The sequence below is a fragment of the Miniopterus schreibersii genome (genome assembly GCF_964146895.1).
Source record: "Miniopterus schreibersii genome assembly, chromosome: 1".
Classification (NCBI taxonomy): Eukaryota; Metazoa; Chordata; class Mammalia; order Chiroptera; family Miniopteridae; genus Miniopterus; species Miniopterus schreibersii.
In genome coordinates this window covers 62700955-62726826 of record NC_138101.1, presented here as the reverse complement: position 1 = coordinate 62726826, position 25872 = coordinate 62700955, and the positions used below count along the sequence as shown (strand labels likewise).

The 25872-nt window shown below is 37.1% G+C and overlaps 1 protein-coding gene across 2 annotated transcripts in view; it reads left to right on the top strand.

Annotated features, from left to right (window-relative positions):
- The window catches only part of SLC39A8 (solute carrier family 39 member 8), a 68433-nt gene that overhangs the window by 30023 nt on the left and 12538 nt on the right, over window positions 1-25872 (top strand). For both annotated transcript variants that reach the window (XM_081144432.1, XM_081144433.1), the window contains 3 exons: window positions 2163-2332; window positions 4510-4632; window positions 5113-5280. In XM_081144432.1, the coding sequence (XP_081000558.1) occupies window positions 2163-2332; window positions 4510-4632; window positions 5113-5280 (461 nt within the window). The remainder of the gene's footprint in view (window positions 1-2162; window positions 2333-4509; window positions 4633-5112; window positions 5281-25872) is intronic.

The following is a 25872-nucleotide window of genomic DNA, read 5'->3' as shown; positions in this document are numbered from 1 at the left end:
TGAAGTTATAAATATTGGCTGAATGAATGAATGCATGTAGGCTAGTGATGGGAAAGAAGGTTATTCATGTTAAGGGAAACTACACATGGTTATACCATGGAGGAAGATGTGAGATTGAGAACTTTCTCTACATGGAAAGTCTGAGGAGAATAGCAGGTGTTGTTTTAGATGATAAGATAATACATGGGAATGAAGTAGACCTCTGTAGGTCCAATGAGAGGACTTTGTAGGGCATGGTCAGGAGTCTTGAATGGGTAGGAAAGTAGAGAAAATAAAGTCATGGTTAGTTATGTGATGATTCTTGTGGTAACATAGTAACATTTATTTATTTATTTTTTTAATATATCTTTATTGATTTCAGAGAGAGGAAAGGAGAGGGAGAGACAGAGATAGAAACATCAATGATGAGAGTCACTGATAGGCTAGCCCGCAACCCGGGCATGTGCCCTGACCGGGAATCGAACCCTGATCGCCTGGATCCTAGGTCGATGCTCAGCCACTGAGCCAAGCCCGGCCGGGCCATAGTAACATTTATTACCTGTCCTTTTCATTTGGTACTCAGCACAGGCTACCTTATATTGCTTTGTGCATGGGCATGTCCTCACACTTTTCAGCTCCCCAAGTAAAAGATGCAAGCTGCTTGTTGGCAGGAATCATGCTTCACTTCCTAGGTTCCATAAACATTTGCTAAGATTGCTTATTGGTAGATAGGCTTGCTTGAACTAGAACAATGGCGACCAGTCTTATATTCATAAAGCATATTATAAAATGTTTAGCTTTGTTGAGCTCCATGGGCTTTTTAAAAATTAAATTACCTCTACAAGAGTAATGATACATGTTGCTAAAAAATGTGGGCCCTGGAAACAGACTGTCCTGGTTTGAAAACTAAATGACTTTCTATCTGCATGACTTGGGCAGCTCATTTGAACTCCATATGCTTTGGTTTCCTCAACTATATGAAGGAGGTAATAGGGTTTTGTGAGGATCAGATGAATCAATACTTGTATTAATCAGTATCAGTGCAGTGCCTGGCACACGGCGAGCACTTACTAAGCATTAAGTGTTACCATGGTACTCAACTGATAGTGTCCATGAGAAAAGTGGCCCAACATTTAAAAATGTCTTCTGGACAAAGAAGCTGCAATGTAGAGGCAGCTTTCTAATCTTCCACACTGCCTTTGTGCACAGCGTGTGAGGGCCACAGGCAAAGCCACATGTCACACAATTAGGGGGCCATTAGTATGTCGGCATGCGCTGCCATCGGGACTGTCCTGGGCTCACAATATGTTTCACTTGCATTCCCACTGTGTCTTTAAAAACCAGCTCCTTTAGGATAAATTGAGGCCCAAAGGCAATAGGTCACACATGCCATTAACTGTAGAGCTTAGGATGATATTTATTCATTTTATTCTAAACAGCATTTAATAGGTGCTTTACTACACCTGTTGGATTCCAGGCCCTGGATCTAGAGATGAAAGATGCACCACTTCCTTCTGCCACCAGGGTCCCTACTGTGTAGGATATTCTTGCCACGGTTTTGGCCGGGCAGGGGCAGTTGTGCAGGGTAACTGCTCTCTCCTGCCCCCTTGTGTCCCTGTCCCGAGGGCGCCTGCACTGGGCTGGGTCCAGCTCAGGATTCCGCTGAGGTACTGCCTTCCCCCGGCAGGTGCTCTCTGCAGGCGCTTGCAGACAAGTAAGTGATCATGACAAGCTCGGTGTCAGCAACTGTGGCCACCTTGAAGTTAACCCACCACCCATCTACCATACCTTTTTCCTGAAACTCACATGACCTCTGTATTTCTCTGAAAGACTGAGTTTTAACTAGGCCGTGAACCAATCGATAAACTAAGTGTCTTGGAGCCTGTGGGCTTCAGATTGTCACTATTCTAGATGTTATCCAAATTCTCTGCAAGCTATGCAATTCTTTGATCCCATAATGATGACTTAGGAATGAAAGCATCGGCAGTGTTTCTCTTAATATTTATTAGGCTATGTGGTCTGAATTTTCTATATAATTTTCATTGAGATGATTTTGTGATTTAAAATAAGATATCTGTTTCAAGCTTTTAAAGAAGAAATTTGTTTCAGGTTTAATGTATAGTAAGACTTCATTTTGGCTCCTTTGCTCTGATTAATTTCTCTTTTTCCCCTCTGATTCACAGTTTGGGGATATGGATTCCTGTCAGTGACAATTATTAATCTGGCCTCTCTCCTCGGATTGATTTTGACTCCGTTGATAAAGAAATCTTACTTCCCCAAGATTTTGACCTATTTTGTGGGGCTAGCTATTGGGACTCTATTTTCAAATGCAATTTTTCAACTTATTCCAGAGGTAAGGGTGTTGCTATCTGTTTCTGTGAATAATTGTTTCTTTAAAATGTTTTAGCGCTTTGTACATTTTAAACCTCCATGATTCTCACAGACTTTTATGGCCTGGTTTATGGTGTTTTGGGTAAAAGGGAGCTGAATCACAGCAAATGAAAAAGCTTGTGTCAAGCTGCAGGGAATGTCAGTGTCAGAGATAAAATTATTATTCCAGGAGGCCAGCCACCAGGACGTGCTTAGACAGCTCTGGGACACCTCCGAGGGCCTTAGCGTTTTATTCTGTCCTTCATTTGGACAGTTTAATTTTTCTACTTACTTTTATTATTTATTTATTTTTTTCAAAAGAGTGTGCAATGCCAAATTTATTGAAGATATGCCACAAAATTTCCTTATATATTTACTACAGCTATTGGACACTAAAGGATAAATAAGAGCATGGCTCACAAACCTTTTCATTGTTTTTTTTTCCCACTGTGGAAAAAAAAATCAATTGAAGGCCAATGAGTAAAGAGCAGCTTATTTTTTTCCTTTTATAAAATGTCTTATTGATCTGACATTGACGATAATGCACTATTCGGTTAATCAACAAATAATATACGTGTTTTATTTTAAATCTATATTATGGCCATACAGTATAAGGAAGAGAAAAAGAGGAAGGAAAATAATTGAGAGGAAAGAGAGGGGAAAGAGAAAGAGACACTAATAGGAGGAAGCCACAAAGGGGAACTAGAGAAATATATACCCATGGGCTGTATCTCCCCCCACCCCCAATGCACACACAAAGATGGGCTGGTGTTCCCTGAGCAAAGAGAAAAATAGTAGCTCAGGGTACTACCCTCATGTCATAATTTTCAGAAAACTATAACTAAAGCTTCTTTTAGTTTTCACAGCTATAAATGAAATTGGGGATGTAACTTCTTAGAGTCATAGACTTATTGTTGTTGTTATTATTATATTTAGAAAGGAGCTAGGAAGGTCATGTCAACTATAGAGATGAAAATGCAGTGATACATAAGAAATGTCTCAGGAAAATAAGAAACTTCTTCAACAGCATTTGTAGATGTCCTTTTGCCTGCTTGTAATAATTAAGGAATTATGGATGTACTCAGAGAATTATATAAGCACTGAAGAACCTGTCTTTGTAATATTACCTCAAATTTCCATAGATAGTTATCTCTCTTTTTTTGGGCAAAATTCTTTTCCTTTTGTTACTTCATTTGATTTTCATAACTTCTGTATTACATATATATAGTAGGTATTTTTGTGCCACTTTTGCACTGAATAAACAAGCATAGAGAAGTCACTCAGATGAAGATGTGACCATGAGCTCTCCCCAGAGGCAGACATGAACAAGAGCCGAGGCATCCTCTATTCTAGGTTGCTCTTTAGAGGGAAGGAAGATTTACAATGTCTGGAATGGTGTAAAGCTTTCTCCTGTTTTATTTATTTTAAATGTGTGTTTCTTGTCTGCTAAGAATATCTTTACTCTTTATAATTTCAAACTCCAGTTCTTGTCCTATGTCCTCCAAAGAATGAATTCCCATTCTCATAATTTTGTGTGTGTGTTTGTGCACGCGTGTGTGAGAGTGCTCACACCTGGTACCTTACATCTTTTCTTCTTTATTCTTGGGCCAAGTTCTTCATTTATTTAATCTCTTTAGGACTTATCAGAATCCTCTAGATTCAAGGGGATCTCTCTTGGGAAAACAGTAATCCAACTGGCTTGCCATATTTGCTTAAAAACTTGACTCTGGATATGATAGGCAAATATATTACTTTTAGAGAAAGCAAATAGTGTTTCATTTACCTTCATTGCCTAGATCTAATATTATCTTACAAATGTGGAATTCAGTGCTGCTTCTTTACTACTAAAGTTTCCTCTTTCAAGGCAAGTGTTTCTGCAGGTGTTAGAGCTAGGAAACAGGAAGGTACCCGGGTCTTTGTTTGCCGGAGCATCCTCTGGTTATGAGATTTCTAAGGCATCTCTTACAGTTTGCTTACTTGAATTTCAGAGTTTCTGTTTTGTGATTTTGGCAGGTAAGTCCCCAATATTATCTGGACGTGAAGATGGAATGTAGAACCTTAGTGAAAGTTGAATACTGAGAAATTTTGGTATTATTTTCTAGAAATAAGGGTAAATTACTTGGTTTTACCTGAATTGCTTTTTTTTTTTTTTCTCCCCAGGCATTTGGATTCAATCCCAAAACTGACAACTATGTTGAGAAGGCAGTTGCTGTGTTTGGTGGCTTTTACTTACTTTTCTTTTTTGAAAGAATGCTTAAGATGTTATTAAAGACATATGGTCAGGTAAGTGGACTTTATTTAAAACTTTTGATATGTTACCCACCAAAGCTACTTTATATAGGCAAATAAAGGAATGGATTTTATTCTAAGAATTCCATGAACTGTTCATATATTATATTGTGAATGTGAGGACAAAGAAAAGAGTCAATATTTTGATAAGGATAAGAGAAATACTTGATTTATACTGTAGAATTTGGAGTATTAAGAATTTAACATTGAATAACAGATAGTCTATTCATATTCAACAAAATAAGAAGGTATACATACCCTCACATGAAAAACAGTTATAACAGACTCTAATAAATGAGGATACATGTAAAGGGAGAGAAACTTTATAAATCTAAAAAGATGAGGGTACACAAAGCACAGACATAACATTTTTCTCTTATAAATAAAAAATACTAAACTCTATTTTCTTGTCTGTATGAGCCATCTTTTTTTCTTCTCATAACCCCTTTTCACTTTTTAAATTTTTCCATGCAGAATGATCACACCCACTTTAGAAATGATGACTTTGGCCCTTCTCCAGAAAAAACTCATCAACCTAAAACGTTACCTGCCATCAATGGTGTGACTTGCTATGCAAACCCAGCTGTCACAGAGCCTAATGGACACATCCATTTTGATAATGTCAGTGTGGTATCTCTCCAGGTATGGTAATTCCATTTGTTTTTTGTGTTTTTTTTTTTTTACTAACTGATCCTTTACGCTATGTGAAGATTGCTGTGAATACAACCAAGTCAGTATTTTGTACATTTAAATGGGCCAGACTTGCTCCTGTATATGTGGGATAAGTAAAATGTAAGTCTGCATTTTTTTTTTTTTTACTTTCCCTCCCTATGTTTACTCTAAACAAGTGAATTAAGCAAGAAATTATGCGTTACTGTATCTGAGGCTTCTCTCTCCTCTAAGATTATTTAACTGTGTAACAGTCACTTAGATTTATGCAATAGTGTGTAGCAAAATTAATCAAAGCATTTCTCTTATTTTGCAATTCTTTCGTGATCCAAAACCAAATAATCCCTTTGAGTGATTTTGAAACTGTAAGAAGAAAGAAGATTTGTAAGCTAGTAAAATTATGTTAATTATTAATTGACTTAGAATTTGTATTCTCATTTTCTAAATAATGTTAATAGGTATCATTGCTTGAACAGGTATTATATGCCAGGTTACATGCTAGGCACTTAAATATTTTATCTCATTTGCATTTTATAACAATGATTCAAAGTAGGGTTTGTTTTCTTCATATTAGAAATATTTCAGTTTCAAGTGATAGAAATCTTATCCAAATTGTGTATGCAAAAAGGGGAATTTATTGGAAGAATGGTGGGATATCCAATGGAATAGCCATGCTACAGGAAAAGCAAGAGCCTAGGGACCATTAGAATCATTAGGGACCCTCCCCATGTTTTATTCTCCTTGCATGCATTTTTCTTCACTATGGACCAACTCCTAAATAAGTGGGAAACATAGACACTAGAAACTCCTCTGAGGTTTATCTCTTATAATTTCAGCTATAAAAGGAAATTGACCTGACTCTTTCAGTTTTAAATCTAGAATTCCTGGCACAGGTTTTCTTGGTCCAGCTTGAATTAGATGTCTATTTCTAGATTAATCTAAGTGCTTAGAGGGTTGGGCCTCTTATATGGCCCCAAGGGGATATGGAGTGAGTATTAAGAAGGATGCTGGGATGATAATATCATTGTGGTCCACAACAATTCTCATTTGACAGATTAAGAAAGTGGAGCTTTAGATATTAAATAATCTCTCCAGAGTCACTCATCTTAAAATGACAGATTCACAAACTACAAAGTTAAAAGTAATGCCAAGAGGACAATTCAAAATAAAATGAAAAGGAAAACCAGTCAATGTAGGAAAAAAGGTAGAAAAAAGATACCTGGACAAGGTCATTATGGAAAGTGACCTGAATTTCCTTCTGGAAAGAAAACATGGTTGGTCATATCCTTCAACTGATTAAGGAAAATCTCAAGTGCATTTGAAGAGGCAATTTGTGTTTGCAGTAAGCTGAGAGAGAGAATGATTTCATGCAATGTAATGAAGGATGCTTTGGCCAAGATTTTGCAGAGAATATGGAAATGTTCAAATAGATAATTTCTTAAAATAATTATAGCTAACATTTATTAGATACTCAAGGACTACACCTAAACTTTAGATGAATGATCTCATTTGATCTTCATAATAGCCAAGGAGACAAGTAGTGTTATAATTAGGAGGCTGTGGCTGAGAGAGGTAAAATAACAAACCCAAGGACACACAGATCTAAATGGTGAAGCTCGGATTAGGACTGAGGCCCTCTGACACTGAAGGCTGTGCTCTTATAAACCGTGCCGAATTGCCGCCTTCATGTCACTGCTCTACTTGAATCAAGATGATGACATTAACTCAACTTCATAAATATTAATTTTTTGTAGGGGAAAGAAGATAATTTGTCCCAAGGGCATTGCTTTCTGAGGACAAATAAATTGAATTGCTCAAAAGTTTGATTTTAGTTTTCTTACCTGTTTTGTTTTTTATTTCTCCTTTTTTTCTTTCAATTTTATTTTGTATTGGTTTCAGGCATACAGCTTAGCGGTTAGGCAACCATATACTTTACATAGTGTACCCTGAGTATTTTCAGTATGATTTTAGTTTTTTAAGTTTTAGGACTCCTGGTTTATAATTCACTATGGCCAGAAGACACGTTTGCAGTAAATATAAGTTGGAGTCCTAGACACGGTCCTGTTTTTACATAATGCAGGAATATCAACCGAAAGACCATTCTTACTTCTGGTTGTAGTGCTAGTGTACAGGCTTTTGTTCATTGATTCCATAAACATTTACTGATACCTGCTCGCTATCCTAAGCACTGGGGACTCAGAAACAAATTAATTCCTCTGGAGCTTATAGTTTATTCAGCAGAAAGGGATGATATATAACAGAGTAAAACAAGAAAATATCAGGTAGCAATAAATATTTTGATGAAAATAAAACTTGGTGATGTGGGAGTGACATGTGGGAGATTCTTTGATTGACTGATCAAGAAAGATCCTTTAAGCCCAGCCAGGCGTAGCTCAGCGGTTGAGCGTCGACCTAGGATCCAGGCGATCGGGGTTCGATTCCCGGTCAGGGCATATGCCCGGGTTGCGGGCTCCATCCCCAGTCGGGGGCCTGCAAGAGGCAGCCGATCAATGACTCTCTCATCATTGATGTTTGTATCTCTCTCTCCCTCCTTTCCTCTCTCTGAAATCAATAAAGATATATTAAAAAAAAGAAAAAAAGAAAAGAAAGATCCCTTAAGAGATCAGTGGAGAACTGGATAATGAAAAAAAAAAAGAGCCAGCCATGTAAATCTCTGAGAAAGAAATATGAGGGAACTGGAAGCTAAATGGCATTGTGCTTCCTGACATCAATGCTAAAGGCAAGTGGCACAATTTCTTTAACATTCTGAATAGAAACAACTGTGGAATTGTAGACATAGGTAAACTACCAAGCTAGTGAGAGGGTGGAAAGAAGCTTGGATTCTGGAAATGTACCCCTAGGAATAAGAAGTTCAAGTGAAGGCAGAGAAGGTGGGAACCAGAATGACGACCAGGTACCAGGCCTTGAGATGACCCATATAAATAGTCCTTACACTAATTTTTTATGGGGATTATTTTCTGGCTATTTTGATTGAAGGTATAGTTTTGAGTGAAGAGAGTTAAACAAATTGAGCAAAATACTGTTATTTTCAGTTTTCTCTTTATATTGCGTTAAAAAATTGAAAGACGTGGAACTTAAGGAATACCATAAGGGTCTAGATAGGACTTTAAGAGACAGTAGATGTTGTACTATAAGTGATAGTGATATTAGTTATAAAATTAAAATATTTTCTAATATTTTATAAGATATAAATAATTTAACCCAGGTGAGCCCTTTACAATGATCGAACATGACATGTTAAATTTTTGCTTCATTTCTGGGTCCAAGTATTGCCTTAAGATTTTCATTGATGACTTCTGTTGCTACTGATTCAACCCAATAAAGTTTTTCCAAATTGAAAATAGTAAGAAACCATCTAAGCGTGAGTTATGAAAAGTAATCTAATTCGACGTTACTACCAACAGAACACAAATTGTGTGACAATCTAGATTATAACAGCGTGATTCTTGATTTTGCTAGAATGTAGGAAGGGCAAAAGAATTGTCACAGTATAACTGAAATGCGTGACTTGGGCATGTCACTATTACTCATTGCAAGTCTGGTCCACACAGAATACTCAGACATGCAATAATATTGATGTTTAGTTGCCTGTGGTATTTTTTTTTTTATACCCAGTCATATAAAAAATTATAGCTTTGCACAACTTTTTAAAAATTTTGTTGCCGTGGAAGCATATTTATAATAGTATGAGGATAGAAGATATTTTATTTAACAGTTTGTTAGCTTGATTATAACTTCTAAAGATTTATACATATGATGGGAAACTTCCTTAGTACCCTTGCTCCAGACCCTGTGAATGTGAGGCACTGCAGTCCCTGTGGGCATGGAGCACACGCACAGGAACATGCACGTTTCAGGAAAAGTGGAGGTAATAGGGGGAAAAGAAGACGGTTATGAGGGGAGAAGGGAGCACAGGATTCCATTTCTCCAGTTACTCACTTATTGCCACTAGGTAATGTTTCACATTTCACCCTGTGACACTAGCTGCTTTCTTCTTTTCTCTCTCTGACTGGTTACTGTATAGTCATGTGGAGAAGTCATTTCAGTATCTGTGCAACTGGGGGTGTCTTTTCCCTGAATCTATAGCTTTGGAAGGACTGTGTTTATTAGTTGTTTTTAGAAAACTTATTTTTTCAATTACAGTTGACATTCAGTATTATTTTGTATTAGTTTCAGGTGTTCCGCATAGTGATGAGACAATCATATACTTTACAAAGTGTTCCCCTGATATTACAAGTACCCACCTGGCACCATATGTGGTTAATATAATATTATTTACTATATTACCTATGCTGTACTTTACACCCCCGGACTATTTTCTGACTACCAATCTATATTTCTTAATCCCTTCACCCTTTTTACCCAGCCCTCCAATTGTATCTATGAGTCTGTTTCTATTTTGTTTGTTTATTTTGTTCTTGACTCCCTAGGAATGTTACATATTTTGAGGAGTGTTAGCTCTTCAGGGCCACTAGAGGGCCCATCTAGCTCACCTCTCCTGGACTCTAATCAGTCCCATTTTCTAAATGAAAACCTCTTGTGTTTTCATTTAAGAATAGATACTAATAAATATCAACTGATATAAATCCTCTTTTTTTCATAATAAAAGAAAAATGAGTATCAGCCATTTTAAGAAATTGAGTATTTTATGTTTAAAATTGAGGTGCAATGAAGTAGAATTTAGCTGCAAAGTATGGTGATGTTAAGGAGACATTTTGTCAGTACTGAGAGGAAGTGATACTCTATAAATATAAAGACAACCTATTTGATGTTTCTGGGTCTCTAGGAGAGTCCAACAGATTTTAAATACACTTAATTCATTCATCAGATATTTAATGAGCACCTAATGTGTACTTGGCACTATTCTAAGAATTGGCGATGCATTGGGACAGAATGAACAAAGTTTCTGCCTTTCCATAATATAACTGAACTATTATATAATATTATACTGAAAAGTGGAAAACACTTTTTTTTTTTAAAAGGTATGAGATACAAAAAACTGATCAGACGCCCTGCGTATACGTGTGGGGCTTGTCTATCAGTCTTTCCCCTCGGGTGGTTGGTTTTCTTTCATTCTTGCCTGGAGGTAGGAAGGCTGGTAGATATTCCTGGCTGCCCACGTGGGGCTGAAGGGCAGGAGGAGAAGGGGCCTGCAGCACTGTGAATACCTGACGTAAGCACCGCAGCTCACGCCAACCTTCATTCGTGCTTTCTGCACTTGAGTTGAGCGCCTCCAATTCAAAGGGTAAACCTCTAGTTATCATTTGGGGTGGTTGCCTTGCTGCATTGGCCTGGAAAGGATCTGGGGTTCTAACTGCTTCCTAAATGAACTTACAATGAATTCTCTTCTTTTTAGTTTCACTCTTTACCTGCCACCTTTGGAGGTACTTGCCGCCTTCAGTCCCTCCACGTTTCAGAGGCCTGGGTCAGACCTCACTTTGGTTCTTACTGAATTTCTTCCTCTGTGAAGCCAGAACTCACCCTCCTCTTCTCATCTTCCAAAGTAAGCATCTCAGCGCTATCATTCCACCCTCCACTCTTTCTGCCCTTGTACTTCATGGCTTTCTTGTTCTTTTATTTCAGGGAGCCCCAGGAGAGACTAGAGAAAAATATATATGTCAAGTTTGCCATATTTCACCAAAAACCTATTTACTATTTTAAATCACATAGGTTTTTAACACCACAAGGTTTAAACACAGAAATCAGTTGCTTTCCTGTATGTGGTTACATTCACAATTAGTTAAAATCAAAAACTATACAATAATACAATTATATAAAAAGTGTTTTTTAGGGGTTGCAATTGACTGCTGTTTACAGAAAAGCTGGCTTAATTAGAGGCAGGCGATGTCCCTAGACAACCAGTAGGAAGAATTCTGGGTGTGGCAGTGAAATTTGCTCTCACCAGATCCATCTCCACGCTCCCTTGCCTGCTGCAGGCCATTTTATCTGGCTCTAGTCTATGTGTTGTGCAAGTCCAGAGGAGAGGGCAGCTGGGTGGAGGGGGTCAATGGGGGAAAAGGGGAACATTTGTAATACTTTCAACAATAAAGCTATATTTTTAAAAAACCCACAAAAAACAACAATACAAAAAAAAAAAACTCTGAAAAAAAAAAAGTGCCCTAGCAGGTTTGGCTCAGTGGTTAGAGTGTCAGCCCATGGACTGAAGGGTCCCAGGTTCAATTCCGGCCAAGGACATACACCTCGGTTGCAGGCTCGATCCCCAGCCCTGGTTTGGGCATGTGTGGGAGGCAACCAATTGATGTGTTTCTCTCACATCAATGTTTCTCTCTCTCTCTCTTTCTCTCTCTCTCTTCCTTTCACTCTTTGAAAAAACAATGGAAATAATATCCTAGGGTTAGGATTAAAAAAAAATTAGTACCTGAATCCACTTCAGTTAGCCCACACTTCACTGATATTAGGTGCACTTTTATTCATCATTAATGACTATCTTTTCATATTTTCAAGAATAATTTCTCTAAAAACTTTTCATTACTCCCCCAAATTCTCACTTCTACCTTTTCTTCCTCTGTTGGGGAGACTGAGATCATTATTTGGAGTTGGAACTTTGCTGTGTCACCTCATTTGTTACTTCCTGAAAAACTGCTCCGTGGCCTTATCTGCTCTCCACCTTCCCTCTGATGTCAGAACTTGCATCCTTCCGCTTTTTTAAGGCCAGTTCCTCCCAATGTGCTCATCTTTCCCATAGACTCTTCCTGTTTTCATTTATCTTTCCTGAATCTCTCCTCCCCAGGTCTATGAACATGCTCTAGTCTTTTCTACCTTATTCTTTTTTTCTTGACCCTGTTACTCTCTAAGATTTCTCAGACATTCTCCTTCCCTACACTGTTCACTGTCCAACTTCTCGAAAGACTAGCTAATCCTGAAACAAGGCTATGTGTCAGACATTGTCTTCATTGCTTTACATGTATTAACTCATTTTATGCCCTATTATAACAACCCTATGAGGTAAGAATAATTAATATCTCCATCTTAAAGATATGGAAACTGATGTGCAGAGAGTTAAGTAACTTAGCCAAGGTCACAGAGGTACCGAGTTAAGATTTAAACCCTGTCATCCTGGTTCCAAGGTCCATGTGGTTAACCATTACCCTGCAATACACTGCCCAATATTTCCACTTGCCGACTAGTCTTTACGTGCCCCCTCCTCTTCTTCATCATATGCTCAAATATTGAATTGTGTATAATTTTAAAAATCTACCTAAAATTTTTCAAATTTCTCTTTTGAACCATACAAATGATTTTTCTAAGCAGCATGCTATATTTTTGACACTTTTCCCGAGGCATTCCTATAGTATAGAACATTCTTGAGTATCTACTATTGACTAAATAGTGGGAATATAAAGGCAGATTTTTCACTGAAAACCATGCTCTCCTTTTGGAATTGCTCATTAGTTACTTTCTGTGATGTGCTATTTTCTTTCTTCTGCCATTTTAGTTGTCCTGGTGCTTTCTCTGAATCTCTCTCTTCTTTTGTAGAGCCAGTGAATATATAGGAGAAAGCAAGGGCTTTGGAGTTCACATTTTAGCAATAAAATGTTTGTTGTGTGACTTGTGGAAAACCAATGAACATCTTTTTACCTTTGTTCATCTGTTGTATAATTAGGAAAAATCTTTAAATTAATGATTTTTTGTGAAAATTAAATAATTTATTATGGGCCAACTATGTAACAATGTGTCTGACACATCGTATGCATATGATATTTTCCTCCCTCTTCTGTTCACCAATTTTTTTCTCTCTTTTCTTAGTTTTTAATCGTAATAGTCCATCAAATCCTGTCACTTTAACTTTCATTACTCTGGGAAAGACTTCTAAATTTATGTGCTTAATTAGTTATGCATCATCATTTAGAAGAGGACTTCTTGTACTAAATCATAAAGGCTTTTGACTCTACTTGTATTTGACTTCTGGAACAGAGAAACGCAATGAGAAGATAAGATATATAGAATTCCATGCATTCTCATCTCTATTATTTATCTTTTTTACAATTTGAGTACTTTCCTTGGTTTGATGTTTAAAACTTGAAGTCCATTTGGTAATAAAGATAACCTTCTCAATGTAAATGCTTGCAATCCTGCCATTGACCTCTGTCAGATAGACTAAGAGAACTTGAAACATTTACTTACACTTAATGGAATGAAACTTTAAAGTCCAGTTTAACTTGCCATTTGAATGAGATCATCAGTTTTTGCCCCACAGTCTATCCGAGTTGTTCAGCTATGCACTTATAAGACCAGTTGCATCTGTCACACTCTGATACATTCAGATCATTTGAAAGGGCATTAAAATAATGACACTTTGATTATGTATGAAAGTTACTTGATTGTCATTATTGAAATAATTGGGGTGCATAAACTCTCTTAAAATTGATTAAAGGTTGTAGTTAGTACTGTAAATTTTTTAATCTGGATATAGAAATTTTATATAGATAAATTGCAAAGATGAAAAATTTAGGGATACAAGTGTAAAAATCATAATTTGAAAGGCAAGATGGAGCACCAGTGAATAAAGTCACACTGTTAGAGATAGTACATGCAACCTAAATTAAATTAGAATTGAAATGGAAAGGTTTGAAGTAGCCAGAGCAACTTACCAAAAAGGGAAATCCTCCATTAAGCACTACTTTTGTTTTTTCAGATAGAACATAGTCCCAGTTATGTAAATTTGGCAAAAGTATTTTATAGTTGACTCCCCCCCCCCCCCCTCCAGGTGAGGAGGGACTTTGGGTCATCTGTTGTAATTCCATTAATCAGCTAATCATTTGACAGTTAGAACATTCCTGATCTCACACAGGGAGGTTGGTAGCATCACTACTGATTTACTACCAACTACTAGGCTAGCTGGGAGAATCAAATAAAATAATGTATATAAAAGTGCTTTGAAAGGTACCCAAATCTATGCTATTTAATCTATTAAGGATTGTTTATGGGTCAGTCAGGGACTGCTATGATATCCAAATAAAAAGGGAACATTTTAGTTAATTGTTTGATAAACCTTTAAATGCTTAATACTTTTGTGGAGTTTATCATTTTAATCCATTGATATGTGTTTTTAGGTCCATAATTAAAATGTTATTAAATTTGACTTCTGGGTAACTTCTAGACTTTTAGGGTTTTCTTTTCCCTCTGTATATAGCTCTCTCCCCCAATCTAACTTCTGTTGAATAAATGAATATCTTGAAGTAAAAAAGAAAAGAAAGAAAAGGAGTTCTGAAAGGTTAAGGTTAGGGGTAGTGTGCGGGCAGGCTAAATAGCCATCTCAGATGGGTGAAAAAAGAAAATTACATTTATTAAGAGGGAATGGGGATAGGGGTATCCAAAGGGAAGGGCTACACAGCACTGAGTCAAAGGGTTTTGGGTCCACGATGGCAGCAAAGTATAGTGGGACAGTGAAAGAAGGAAGAACATAGAAGAAGCAACAGGAGAGCCTAGGCTGGGCTGCTTTGGCTCACTGAGAAGTCAGAGAGAGAGAAAGAGGCCTTGGGGACAGGTTCAGGGGGTAATTCATTGCTCCCCCGGTTACAAGTCTTGTGGGGTTCCCTTGGAGAGATGGAGATGGCGCTGGCGTGCCACCCTGGTGGGGAGCGTGCCCCAGGTCCTTTGTCCTGAACTATTTATCTCTTTTTTGCAGGGGGAGTCTTAGGGGAAATCTCAGGGGAGTGATTCAATAGAATATTCATCAGCTTTCCAGGTGGGCTCTTTCAGGGGAAATGGATAAACAATTGGATAAATCAATCTCCATTGATTGGTCAGTGCCAGTGCAGGGGGTCATTAGTCAACGTATCTGGCCCTGAGGCAACCACGGCACTCGCCACTTTTCAGGTTTTGCTGCTTTTCTGGGCCTGGAGCTGAAATACAACAGAGACCTAGATGTTATCTTTAGGGAGGAAGGCTCGGGAGGAGGTCTAATCCTCATGACCAGCAATATGCTCTAAGAGGGTAAATTGCCTTGGGGACAAGGTTTTTGTTTTTCCCCTTTCTAGGCCTCTGGGGCTTCCTGCCCTGGTGAGTCTCTGTACCCTAGTTTCTGTACCTGGGTTTCTGTACCTTGCCCATCTAACAAGTTCAGACAAGACATTCCAAGAGAAGTCCGCACAATCTCCCTAGATATTGGAGAGAAATCTTGACTAATTCCTATCCCACATATTGCTTGCCAAAGAACCTTTGAAAATCTACTCAGAGTCCAACTCACAGTGGACAGACACTTTTTGTGAATTATCAGGATAAAGATACCAATTTTTTTTTTTTTAAGAGGATCCCTTTTATTTCTTTGTTTTTTAAAAATATGTCTTGATTGATTTCAGAGAGAGGAAGGGAGAGGGAGAGAGAGATAGAAACATCAATGATGAGAGAGTCATTGATCGGCTGCCTCCTGCATGCCCCCCACCTGGGACCTAGCCTTCGTCCCGGGCATGTGCCCTGACCGAGGATGGAACTGTGATCTCCTGGATCATAAGTTAGTGCTCAACCACTGAGCCACGCCAACCCAGCACCAAAACCTTCTTGCTTTCTAACTTGATTTGAGTACTTGTATTTCTATTTAATTTAATTTAATTTATTTATTTGGTCATTAGCAATTTCTGTCATTTTATTATGGTCTTAACACTTTAATTATACATTTTTATTTGTATTTTAATTTTCTGTCATACTCTTTTTATTTATTTTATTTTTTTCTGATATAACGCTTTGATTTTTATTTTATTTTCCATCACCATTATCTCCTTTATGCCCTCTTCCATTTCCCCCCTCCCTCCTTCACCTCCCCCTTAAATCACCACACATTCATTTTTACTGTGTGATCTTACTACTTGTTTATCCATTTTCTCTGATAATGATAATTTTTTTCTTTCCAGCTTTTTGCCAAAGCAATGCTGCAATGTGTGCATTCTTATCTATGTCTCATTGTGCTTGTGTGTGAGAGTTTGTCTAGGGTTGAGGTGGGCACTAATGGCATTTCAAGTAAAGCAAATTTTTGTGTGACTATTTCCTGTGCACTGTCGTCTATTAAGCATTTCTGGCTTCCAGGGTACTATTTGTCAGTAGCAGCGCTCCAGTCATTAATGACAACCAAAAAATAGCCCCTATTACCCTCACATTTCTAAATGCCCTGGGGCGGTGTCTAGGTAGTTTCAGATTCAGAACCATTGATCTTTTCTCAATTGGATTTTTGTGAGACAAGTAAGCCCCATAGAAAACAATCTAAGTGACTATTTTCTCTTATCTCTTAAGGATGGTACAAAATATATTGTGCATTCTAAGTGCACAAAAGATAAATTAATTTACTATGTATAATGGATATCTTAAGGCATTAAGACTTAATTGTCTTGCAGAATCTCTGTGAGAAAAGTTGGGCTGTATAGTTACACTTGAAAGAAATGAGTTGTAGAGTCTGCACATATGTGATTTTACTGGATAACAACAAATTACTCTCCACCTGTTATATTTAGTCACACTTTCATCAACAGCAGGAGAAAATTCACATTTTCTCCACATCTTCGACAATACCGAGAATTTCAGACTTTCAAATATATGTTGCCAATTTAATGAGTTTGAAATGGTATCTTTTTGTGACTTGTCTTTGTATATCTTTGATTACTAGCTAACTTTAGCATCTCTTTATATGCTTGTCAAAAGTTTACTTTTGTGTTTCCTGTCCATCTATTCCACATATTTTTAGTTCTCTTTTTTAATTGATTTGTATTAAAGAAAATTTATTCTGACACTCATTAAAAGGGTAAGGAAGACTTTAGCCAAGACTATAACCATATGGGTTGACTCTGCAGAAGACAGAGATTGGACTCAACTTGGAATATAGCAGTGACTGCTGAGGATTTATAACTAGTAAGCAGAGTGAGGAGGTCGGTGAATAGAAAATTACTAAGAGGAGATATCAAGGGCAGGAGAAATTCTTGCTAAATCAACTTAATAGGATTATTGCTGAAGGCAGGCCAGGATGGTGAGATATCTAAGATGAGGAGATTCTTACTAAACTGCCTTAGCAGGATTCTGGCTATTACTGGACTCTATGACGATGGACACAGAAGCCCAAGACTGAGACGTAGTTGAGAAGAGGGCTTGGAGGAGCCTGACTAAAGTTTGGTCAAGGAGTCTTAGTCATTTGTAGGAGTTTTTCATATATTCTAGATCCTAATATTTACTCATTAAATGGATTACAATATATTCTTGGAGTCTGTGACTTCTCTTTTCACTTAGTTTATCATATATTTTATTTTTAAAAAGTTTTAATTTTAATGTATTCAGTATATCAATACTTTCCTTCAGGCTTTCTACTCTCTGAGAATTAAGGAATCTTTCCTTTGACAACGTAAAGAAGATACTCTTCCATTTAAAAAAAAAAAAGTTTAATTTCTCGCATGGAATTATTTTTGTATACAATATAAGAAAAAGATCCAATGTTTTTGTAGAGATAAGTAGTTATCCTAGCTTCTTTTATGAGATGGATCATTGTATCTATGACATATATCAACTTTCTATATATCAATATGTCGGTATCAGGAATTTCTATTCTCTTCCTGCCCTATACCACAAAAATTCTTGTTCTAAACAACACTACCTTCATTATCTTTTTAGTAAACAATGAGCTTCTAAGACTACGCTCCTCACTTTCTTTTTTTAATTGAAAATTATCTTTGTTTTTCCATATGAGTATAATTTTGGGGATTTTTATTGACATCGTATTGAATTTACTGATCAATTGAGGGATAGCTGACATTTTTATAATATTTTAGATATTCTTTGTTTTGTAATTTTCCTTGTCAAGCTCTTTAAACTGTCCTATTGGATTTATTACTAATTAGTTTGTGGCTTTGCAGGTATTCTAAATGATATTTCTTTTTCCTACTATATTCTCTAGTTGGTTATTACTGATATGGAGGAGTACACAAATTTTAGTATACCGATTTTGTATCCTGCAGTATTGCCGAACTCTCCTACTATTTCTTGTATTTTATTTGCTTAGTCTTTTGGATTTTCTATATAGACATCAGAGAACAAATAAGCACATTTTTTCTTCTCCAATTGTTATAACTCTTATTTCTCCTGTCTCATTATATTGACAAGGACTCATGGGGTAATGCTGAGTAGATGCAGTCATAGCTGGCATTTTGTCTTATTTCTGACTTTGATGGGAATGCTTCTAAGTTCAGTAGGTTGCTTGCTTCAATTTTCTTTAAAAAAAGATGATATCCTTAATTGGATTAAGAAAGTTCCTTCATTATTCAGAATTTACTAGGTGTTTTTCTCAGTTTTAAATTTTATTGGAATTTTTTTCTATACTATTACCAAATATGAATCTATACAGTTAATTTTTCTACATTTAGAATTGGGGAGTCTTGAAACAAGGTGAAAGACAAAATAAATAAACATATTTTATCACAAATATGGCATTTCTGAACTACAGTGTTATTTATTTGGTGTGTTAATTGATTAGTAACATGAAAAGTAGAGCAACTTTGCATTGTCAAAAGAATTCAAGTCATAGGTCTTAGTTTAAATTCTGACTGTGACAACTAATCAGGCAACTTCACTTTCCTAAAACTCATTTTCGGTATTTGTAAATTGGCAAAAATGTCTAGCAGTCAGGATTATTAGTAGGATTAAATAAAATCTTTAAAAAGTAATGAATAAGTGTAGGTATGCGGTAAATATTAAATCTTACTGCTACCACTAGCTAAATTGCTTCCTGATTTGTATGTTTCTCATCAATTCACATGGCTACTTTGAATGAAATCCAAACATGAACACATTTTTGTGAAGAAAAATATTTTTATCTACTTGGCAGGCATCTACCATGTACTTGGTATTCCTTAAAGGTACAGACACGTAAAAGTAGCATATGTGCAGAGTACTTTCAGGAGAGGTATGCACAGCTGCTGGGCTGAGAAAGATGTGGCACACACTGGGGTTGGGAGAGATGCAAGTGAACTGGACATGGATGCTCTCCTGGGAAGATGATGTTTGTACTCACCTTCAGAAATTGCTAGGTGCAGAGGATATATCCAATTATTATTTTTAAACATTGGGCTTTTTCTAATTTTGAAAAATGTTGGATCGTTTCCTCGTTTCCCTGTAGAGCACCGGTTCTTCATCACTTCCCTTAGGAAGTTGTTTGATGGTGCTCATTAGCTTTTGCAATAGAATATACAGACCCACCAATTATTGCCTACAATTTAAAGGGACTCAAAGACCCACTGAAGGGCCTCTACAGTCTTCCAGATAATGCTCTCCGATGTAGGGAGATACTTGAGAAAAGAAAATAAATGCCCAGGGGTAAGAGCAGAGAGCACTGCAGTAGGTGCCTTACAGCTATTATTACGTTTAATTCCTACAACAACCTGTGGATAGGCATTAAATCTATTTACAGGCGAGTAACTTAAGACACCATTAAGTTAAGCAACTCACTCAAGTTCACACAGATAATAAATGGCGAAGCTATGATGAGATCCCCTTCTGGGGTCTTGAGTCCCAAGCCCGTGTTCCTTCCAGGTACATGACACTCACTTCCTAATGGGAACATTGCTCTAATCAGTTCTGATTTCTATCAAATTATTTTGAAATATAATTTGTACTGAGTTGAGGATTGCCTGCGTAGCAAAACCCTGTTAATTTTGACTCTACTAATCAGTCATAGCTGATAAATTACAATTTGTTATATTTTGCTTAGAGGTTGCCCTGTAGAGTATCTTGGCAGCATCTATAAAATTTGCTTTTGAAGCAGATTGTAGGCAGGATGCACCTAAAATTTTAAAATTTTCTAAAGAAACAGCAAGTTGCTATTATATAATTGATAGGCTACATTAACCTTATCTATGGAATGTGGCAGGTTTCCTTAAGACCCTCTACCACACCGAAAATTGGCTGTGGAAGCCTTCTATTAGTTCTGAAAAGCAATAAAAGTGTATTTATCCAAACATGTTCTATACTAGATTACATTCACTGATCAAGCAGGACTTATCCCAATTTAGAAGAATTAGTGAGATTTTACTCAATTAGGTTTGATGTCAAGTTAATTTCCTTGCCATTAGTATAATGAAGAATTTCTGTGTTGCTCTGTCATGCGTACTGATTGATAAAAAAAATTGAGAATGAATGCCAACATATTTTTCTTTGATAAACGAGGAAAAAATTTAAGAGGTTCAAGCAAATTATTCTGGGAAATCAGAAAGAGTTGCTTAATTCTATAGTGTAGAAAGCCCAGTTGCAAACCAGCATAAGCAATGGTGAAATTTAAATACATATTCTATTGTTGATGTGTCTTTAACATCAGCTTTTTCAAAGTGTTTTTTTTTTTTTAAGTTTGCAATGTAAAGGTTGTCTATGTCATAAATGTTGGATTTGCCAAAATAGGCCTTTTTCTTTTCTTTGATTTCTGTCATTTGGAAATATTTATATGGTGCTATATTTTTTACATGCTGCATCCTGCAGTTTGGGAATGCTGGATCAAGACCTGGTGAGTAATTTTTACTCAGTGTATGGCATGATGGAATATTGGCCAAAGCATGAAGTGTTTTATTTTAATAAATGAATTTTATGTCCCCAGGAGAAGCCCTTGAGGAGGCAGAATTTATACTATATTCTATATATTCTATATACTATATATTTTATATACTATATTCTACTATTCCATGTTCTATCAAAATAAGAATCCTAAATTAGAAAGATCACAAAGCTAATGCATCATACAAATGAAGTGCGGTCTTGCCAAATGCTTTTGGACTTTGACACTACTGTATTATGTAGTAGAGTTTTAACAGATCATCTCACACACACACACACACACACACACACACACACACACACACACACACACCCCTCTAGCTATTCATCTGTCTGTATATTCATGTCTATTCAGTTTTATGTCTGAGGCAAAGGTCCAGATCAAAAATATCACTTTTATAATTATTAACACTTCACTGATAATCTTAATGAACAAAAAAGTAGTTGAAGGTGTTTGAAGACCAAATTAAGTGCTCACTGTTAATAAATGATCATCAGGTTAGAGTCAGATCATTGATTGGGTGGAGAAACTGGATTTTGTTATATGCCTGCTTTTTAGATAGGGAATTTCAGCCCCTTTCTGAGGATTTCAATCTAATTAAGTTGATAACACCTCATTTATTTTAATTAAGTGGTGGCTTTTCCCTCTCTTAACTTTGTTTACCATGTTAATCAGTGGCCCAGTTTATTCAGATATATTGTAAGTTTCAACTTCTTATCAGAAAGGAGAGAGCTCAGTGTGTAAGGCCAGTTATTATTATTTTTTAAATATATCTTTATTGATTTCAGAGAGAGGAAAGGAGAGGGAGAGAGAGATAGAAACATCCATGATGAGAGAGTCATTGATCGAGCCCGCAACCCGGGCATGTGCCCTGACCGGGAATCGAACCCCGATCGCCTGGATCCCAGGTTGATGCTCAACTGCTGAGAGCCACGCCCGGCCGGGCGAGGCCAGTTATTTTTAAGTGGTGGGATATTATTGCTTTTTATTTCTGTTTCAGGTATCAGGGCATTACAGGTAAAGAAAGAGAACCAACTTCATTTTATTGAACTACTTCTTGGGAATATCAAGTTGCTAATGAACATGACTTTATTAAACCTTTATAGCAACTCAGTGAAGACAGATTAAAGTAAAAAAATTCAATGGCTGAGAAGGCACCAATAAAGATTCAACAAACCATGCAGATCTCTGGTCTGATGCTTTCTAGTTCATCTACTTTTATTACTAGGTTATAAAATAAACATTGGAAAAGCTGAAGTGAGAGATCATCATTAACAGTTTTCTAGGCTACAAAACAAACACCCAAATCTAGAAGTTGTTTTACACTTGGAAAGTAAAATCATAAAAATTTGTCACTGGGAAGGCATCACTTTTGCACAAATAGTTCACATTATCTCTGGATTCTTTGTAGTTTTTGTGACTTTGATCAAAATTTCAGAATTATGCAACTTGTATAGTAAAACAGTAATGGCAATCTTAAATTAAGCCTTCTTTTGTGGTGACATTTCATGTTCTGAATGACATCTGGGTCTATAGGTCAGATCAGTGAAGCTATATTAAAGGGCAGGAGGATGGTATTCAGCTATTCATTCTGTCATTCACTCACTTGTCATGTACCCTGGAGATATTGTGGTAAATCAGGCAGAAGATGTTTCTGCTCTCCTGCACTTTTTTTTGTTCTAGTTGAGCATCATAGAGTTACAAATGCTGTGCAGGGAATTAAAATATTATGTGATGATGTCTTGGTAGCTACTTTAATTTGAGTGGTGAGGGACATATTTAAGCTAAAATCTGAACTGTAAGAAGCAGCTATCCATGCAAAGATCAGGAATAAGAAGGTCACAGCTGAGGAGCGAGCCAGTGCAAAGTCTCTAGGTGGGAAAGAGTTCAGCGGGTTTTAGGATAGGAGGTCGGCGTAGGTTGGGCACAGTGGGTTCGGTACAAAATGACATTGCAGAAAACCGTAGATAGAACTCTTACATCAAAGTTATTTGAATATGTTCTAAGATTTAAATAGTATTGATAGTCTCAAATAAGTCTCTGATTCTAAGATTACATTTTCTTTAATGTAACAAACTCAGGAAGGGACAGTCAAAACAACTGTATTTTTCTGTCCATTTTGTGGTCTGTAAACAACAGAGTCTATGGAGTAGATTTGAAAGACCCAAAATGGTGTATTTTCACCCTCAATAATTGGAGGTATTAATTTATTTTTTAATTGAATTTATTGGGGTGACATTGGTTAATAAAGTTATATAGGTTTCAGGTGTACAATTCTATATTACTTCACCTGTATATTGTATATTGTATATTGTATTGTGTATTAACCACCCCAAGTCAAGTCTTCCTGCATCACCATTTATTCCCCCTTTATACACTTCTACCTCCCCCACTCCCCTTTCCCTCTGGTCATCACCATACCGTCGTTTGTGTTTATGAGGGTTTTTTTGTTTGTTTAATCCCTTTAGCTTTGTTACCCAACCTGCCCCCCCACCCTCTGACAGCTGTCAGTCCTTTCTCTGTCTCTATGAGTCTGTTTCTATTTTGCTTGTTAGTTCCTTTTGTTCATTACATCCACATATAAGTAAAATTATATGGTACTTGTCTTTCTCTGACTGCCTTATTTCACTTAGCATAATACTTTCCAGGTCCATCCATGCTGTTGCAAAGGGTAAGATTTCCTTTTTTTGGCAAACCGCAGAATATCAAATTAGTGTATTCAGTCCCTGGTGCCTTCCAGGATGGAGGCTGGCAACAGCAATAAAATAATCCATTATTATAGCAATAAAGTACTGAACCCAGAATTTTATACCTAAAACACTCAGTTCTTTTGTGTAGGCTCTCTGCCTTTTATTATTGCATGGGCTTAGGAGACAAATTGTCTGGGCTGAAGTCCTAGCTTTTGCATTTCTAGCTGTGTGGTTTTGGTCAAGTCCTTACCTCTGGTGTCCTCATTACTTCATCTGTGATTCTGATGTTGGAAGTACTCATCTCATGGCATTTAGGAGAATACTTTGCATACAGTAAGCACTCAACAGTGTTCATTGCCTTTGTTGCTTCTATTCTTATTTTTATGCCCTCTTCTTCCATCAGTCTTCTGAAAAATGTGTCCACCTCATACAATTAGGTGCAAGATGGCAGCTGATAAGAATCTCCTGCCTTCTACAGGTCACCGGGATGGAGGCTGTTGCACTCTGAGGTCTGTTGACTAGAATGTAATTTTGGTGTTCCGTTTCTCCATTCAGTTCAGCAAAACAAGCCCCTATCCTCATCACTTATTAAAGAAATTTTTATTGAACACCTACTAATGTTAAGCTCTGGGCTGAAATGAAAAAAGAAAATTTCTTGTGTTCCAGCAGCTTTTGATTTGGCTCTACAACTTTTAGTCACAGTGAATTGTCAAAAAAATAAAGAACAACAAAAACACTTAAGCATTAAAAAAAAAAAAATCTTTATTGATTTCAGAGAGAGGAAGGAAGAAGGAGAGAGAGAGAGAAACAACAATGACTAGAGAGCCACTGATTGGCTGCCTTCTGCATGCCCCCCACCAGGGATCCAGCCCGAAACCCAGGCATATGTCCTGACCAAGAATCAAACTGGGATCTCCTGGATCATAGGTTCATGCTCAACCACTGAGCCACATTGGCTGGGTAGACTGCCTAGTTCTTAATACCCCACTATGGTCCTATTTGCCTGTTCTGTTACCGTGACAGCTGTTAGTGCTTCCTCTCATCCCTCTTGTCATCTATCATTCCTTATGTTTTCCCACTTTTCCCAGCATCTTCCCCTAAGAGGCTTACATTTCTAGATCTTCTCTGCCAAGCAGAGAGCACTCACTCCCTCATCTCCTGCAGGGCTAGTTAACCAATCATTTGTAGTGCATTGGGTGGGATCTTCTACATTTCAGGTCTTTTGACATAATTCATGTCAAACAGCAAGTAAACACCAGGCAGCTGCTGCATGGTTCCTCTACCAGACCCCACCCTACCCCTGTTTCCTCATCTGAATCATTCTGAAAGCCTTCATGCTGAGCAATGTAGATATTCCCGCGTTTGGGAAACACTACTTTCCAGGAGCCTATCCAAAATTTTCTATAATTTACCTTAAAACTTATCCAGTTTTCTGGTGCCTCCTGACTCTCTTTAAGACTTCTCCATAACAAAGAGTTGTGTGGGCTGGGGAGTACATTATACAGACTTCTCATAAGAAATAATACCTTGCTCCCCAAATGTACCAGAACATTAATGCTATCCTCATTTGTAGTAACAGTAGGCAATCTTTTAGAGTGATGTAAATAGTCCATTGAGATAACTGTAAATACTTAATTTGTATATACTTTAAATACCATTGATGAAATAGCATATTTCTTGAAAACCCTTCACATTTCTCCTAAATTATTTTTTTTTCAAGGCAGTAAAATGATATGCTCCCAAACTGAAAATGAAAGGCAATTATTTCAACTCCTAAAGAACAAAACAATTTTACTTACATTCCACAGAAGGGATGGAGGGAAAAGAAACAATTTTCAATGTTTCTGGAAATTGTTATTTTCCTGTTAATGGATCTCTCTTTATCAATATTTTTAAGTTCAGTGTAAGATTGCATAGCTGGCTGGTGCTGGCACACTTACAGATGTAGCTGCAGATAAATGGCTGTAGGGAACTCTCCATGAAGCCTTGTTTTTTTGAGAGAAAAGAGATAGAGCATTTGGTGTAGATACAGTGAGAGTCTGAATCACCTGCTGTTGCAGTTTGTGTCTTCAAGACTGGTGTGGGCCTAATCTTGTGTATACAGTTTAATAATGGAATGCTGAAGTGGATGGTTGATTTTATGGCCTGCTTGATCAAATAACACCCAGTTCATATTGAGCATGATCTGTCTGCTATCCATACTTCCAATTCCACTGGGTCTGCTGGGTCATAAGTACCAAGAGGCAGGAAAGCTTGTGACGTGGTCTAGACCCTGCAGAGCCCTTTCAAATTCTGGGCTTCACTGAAAAAATGCAGCCC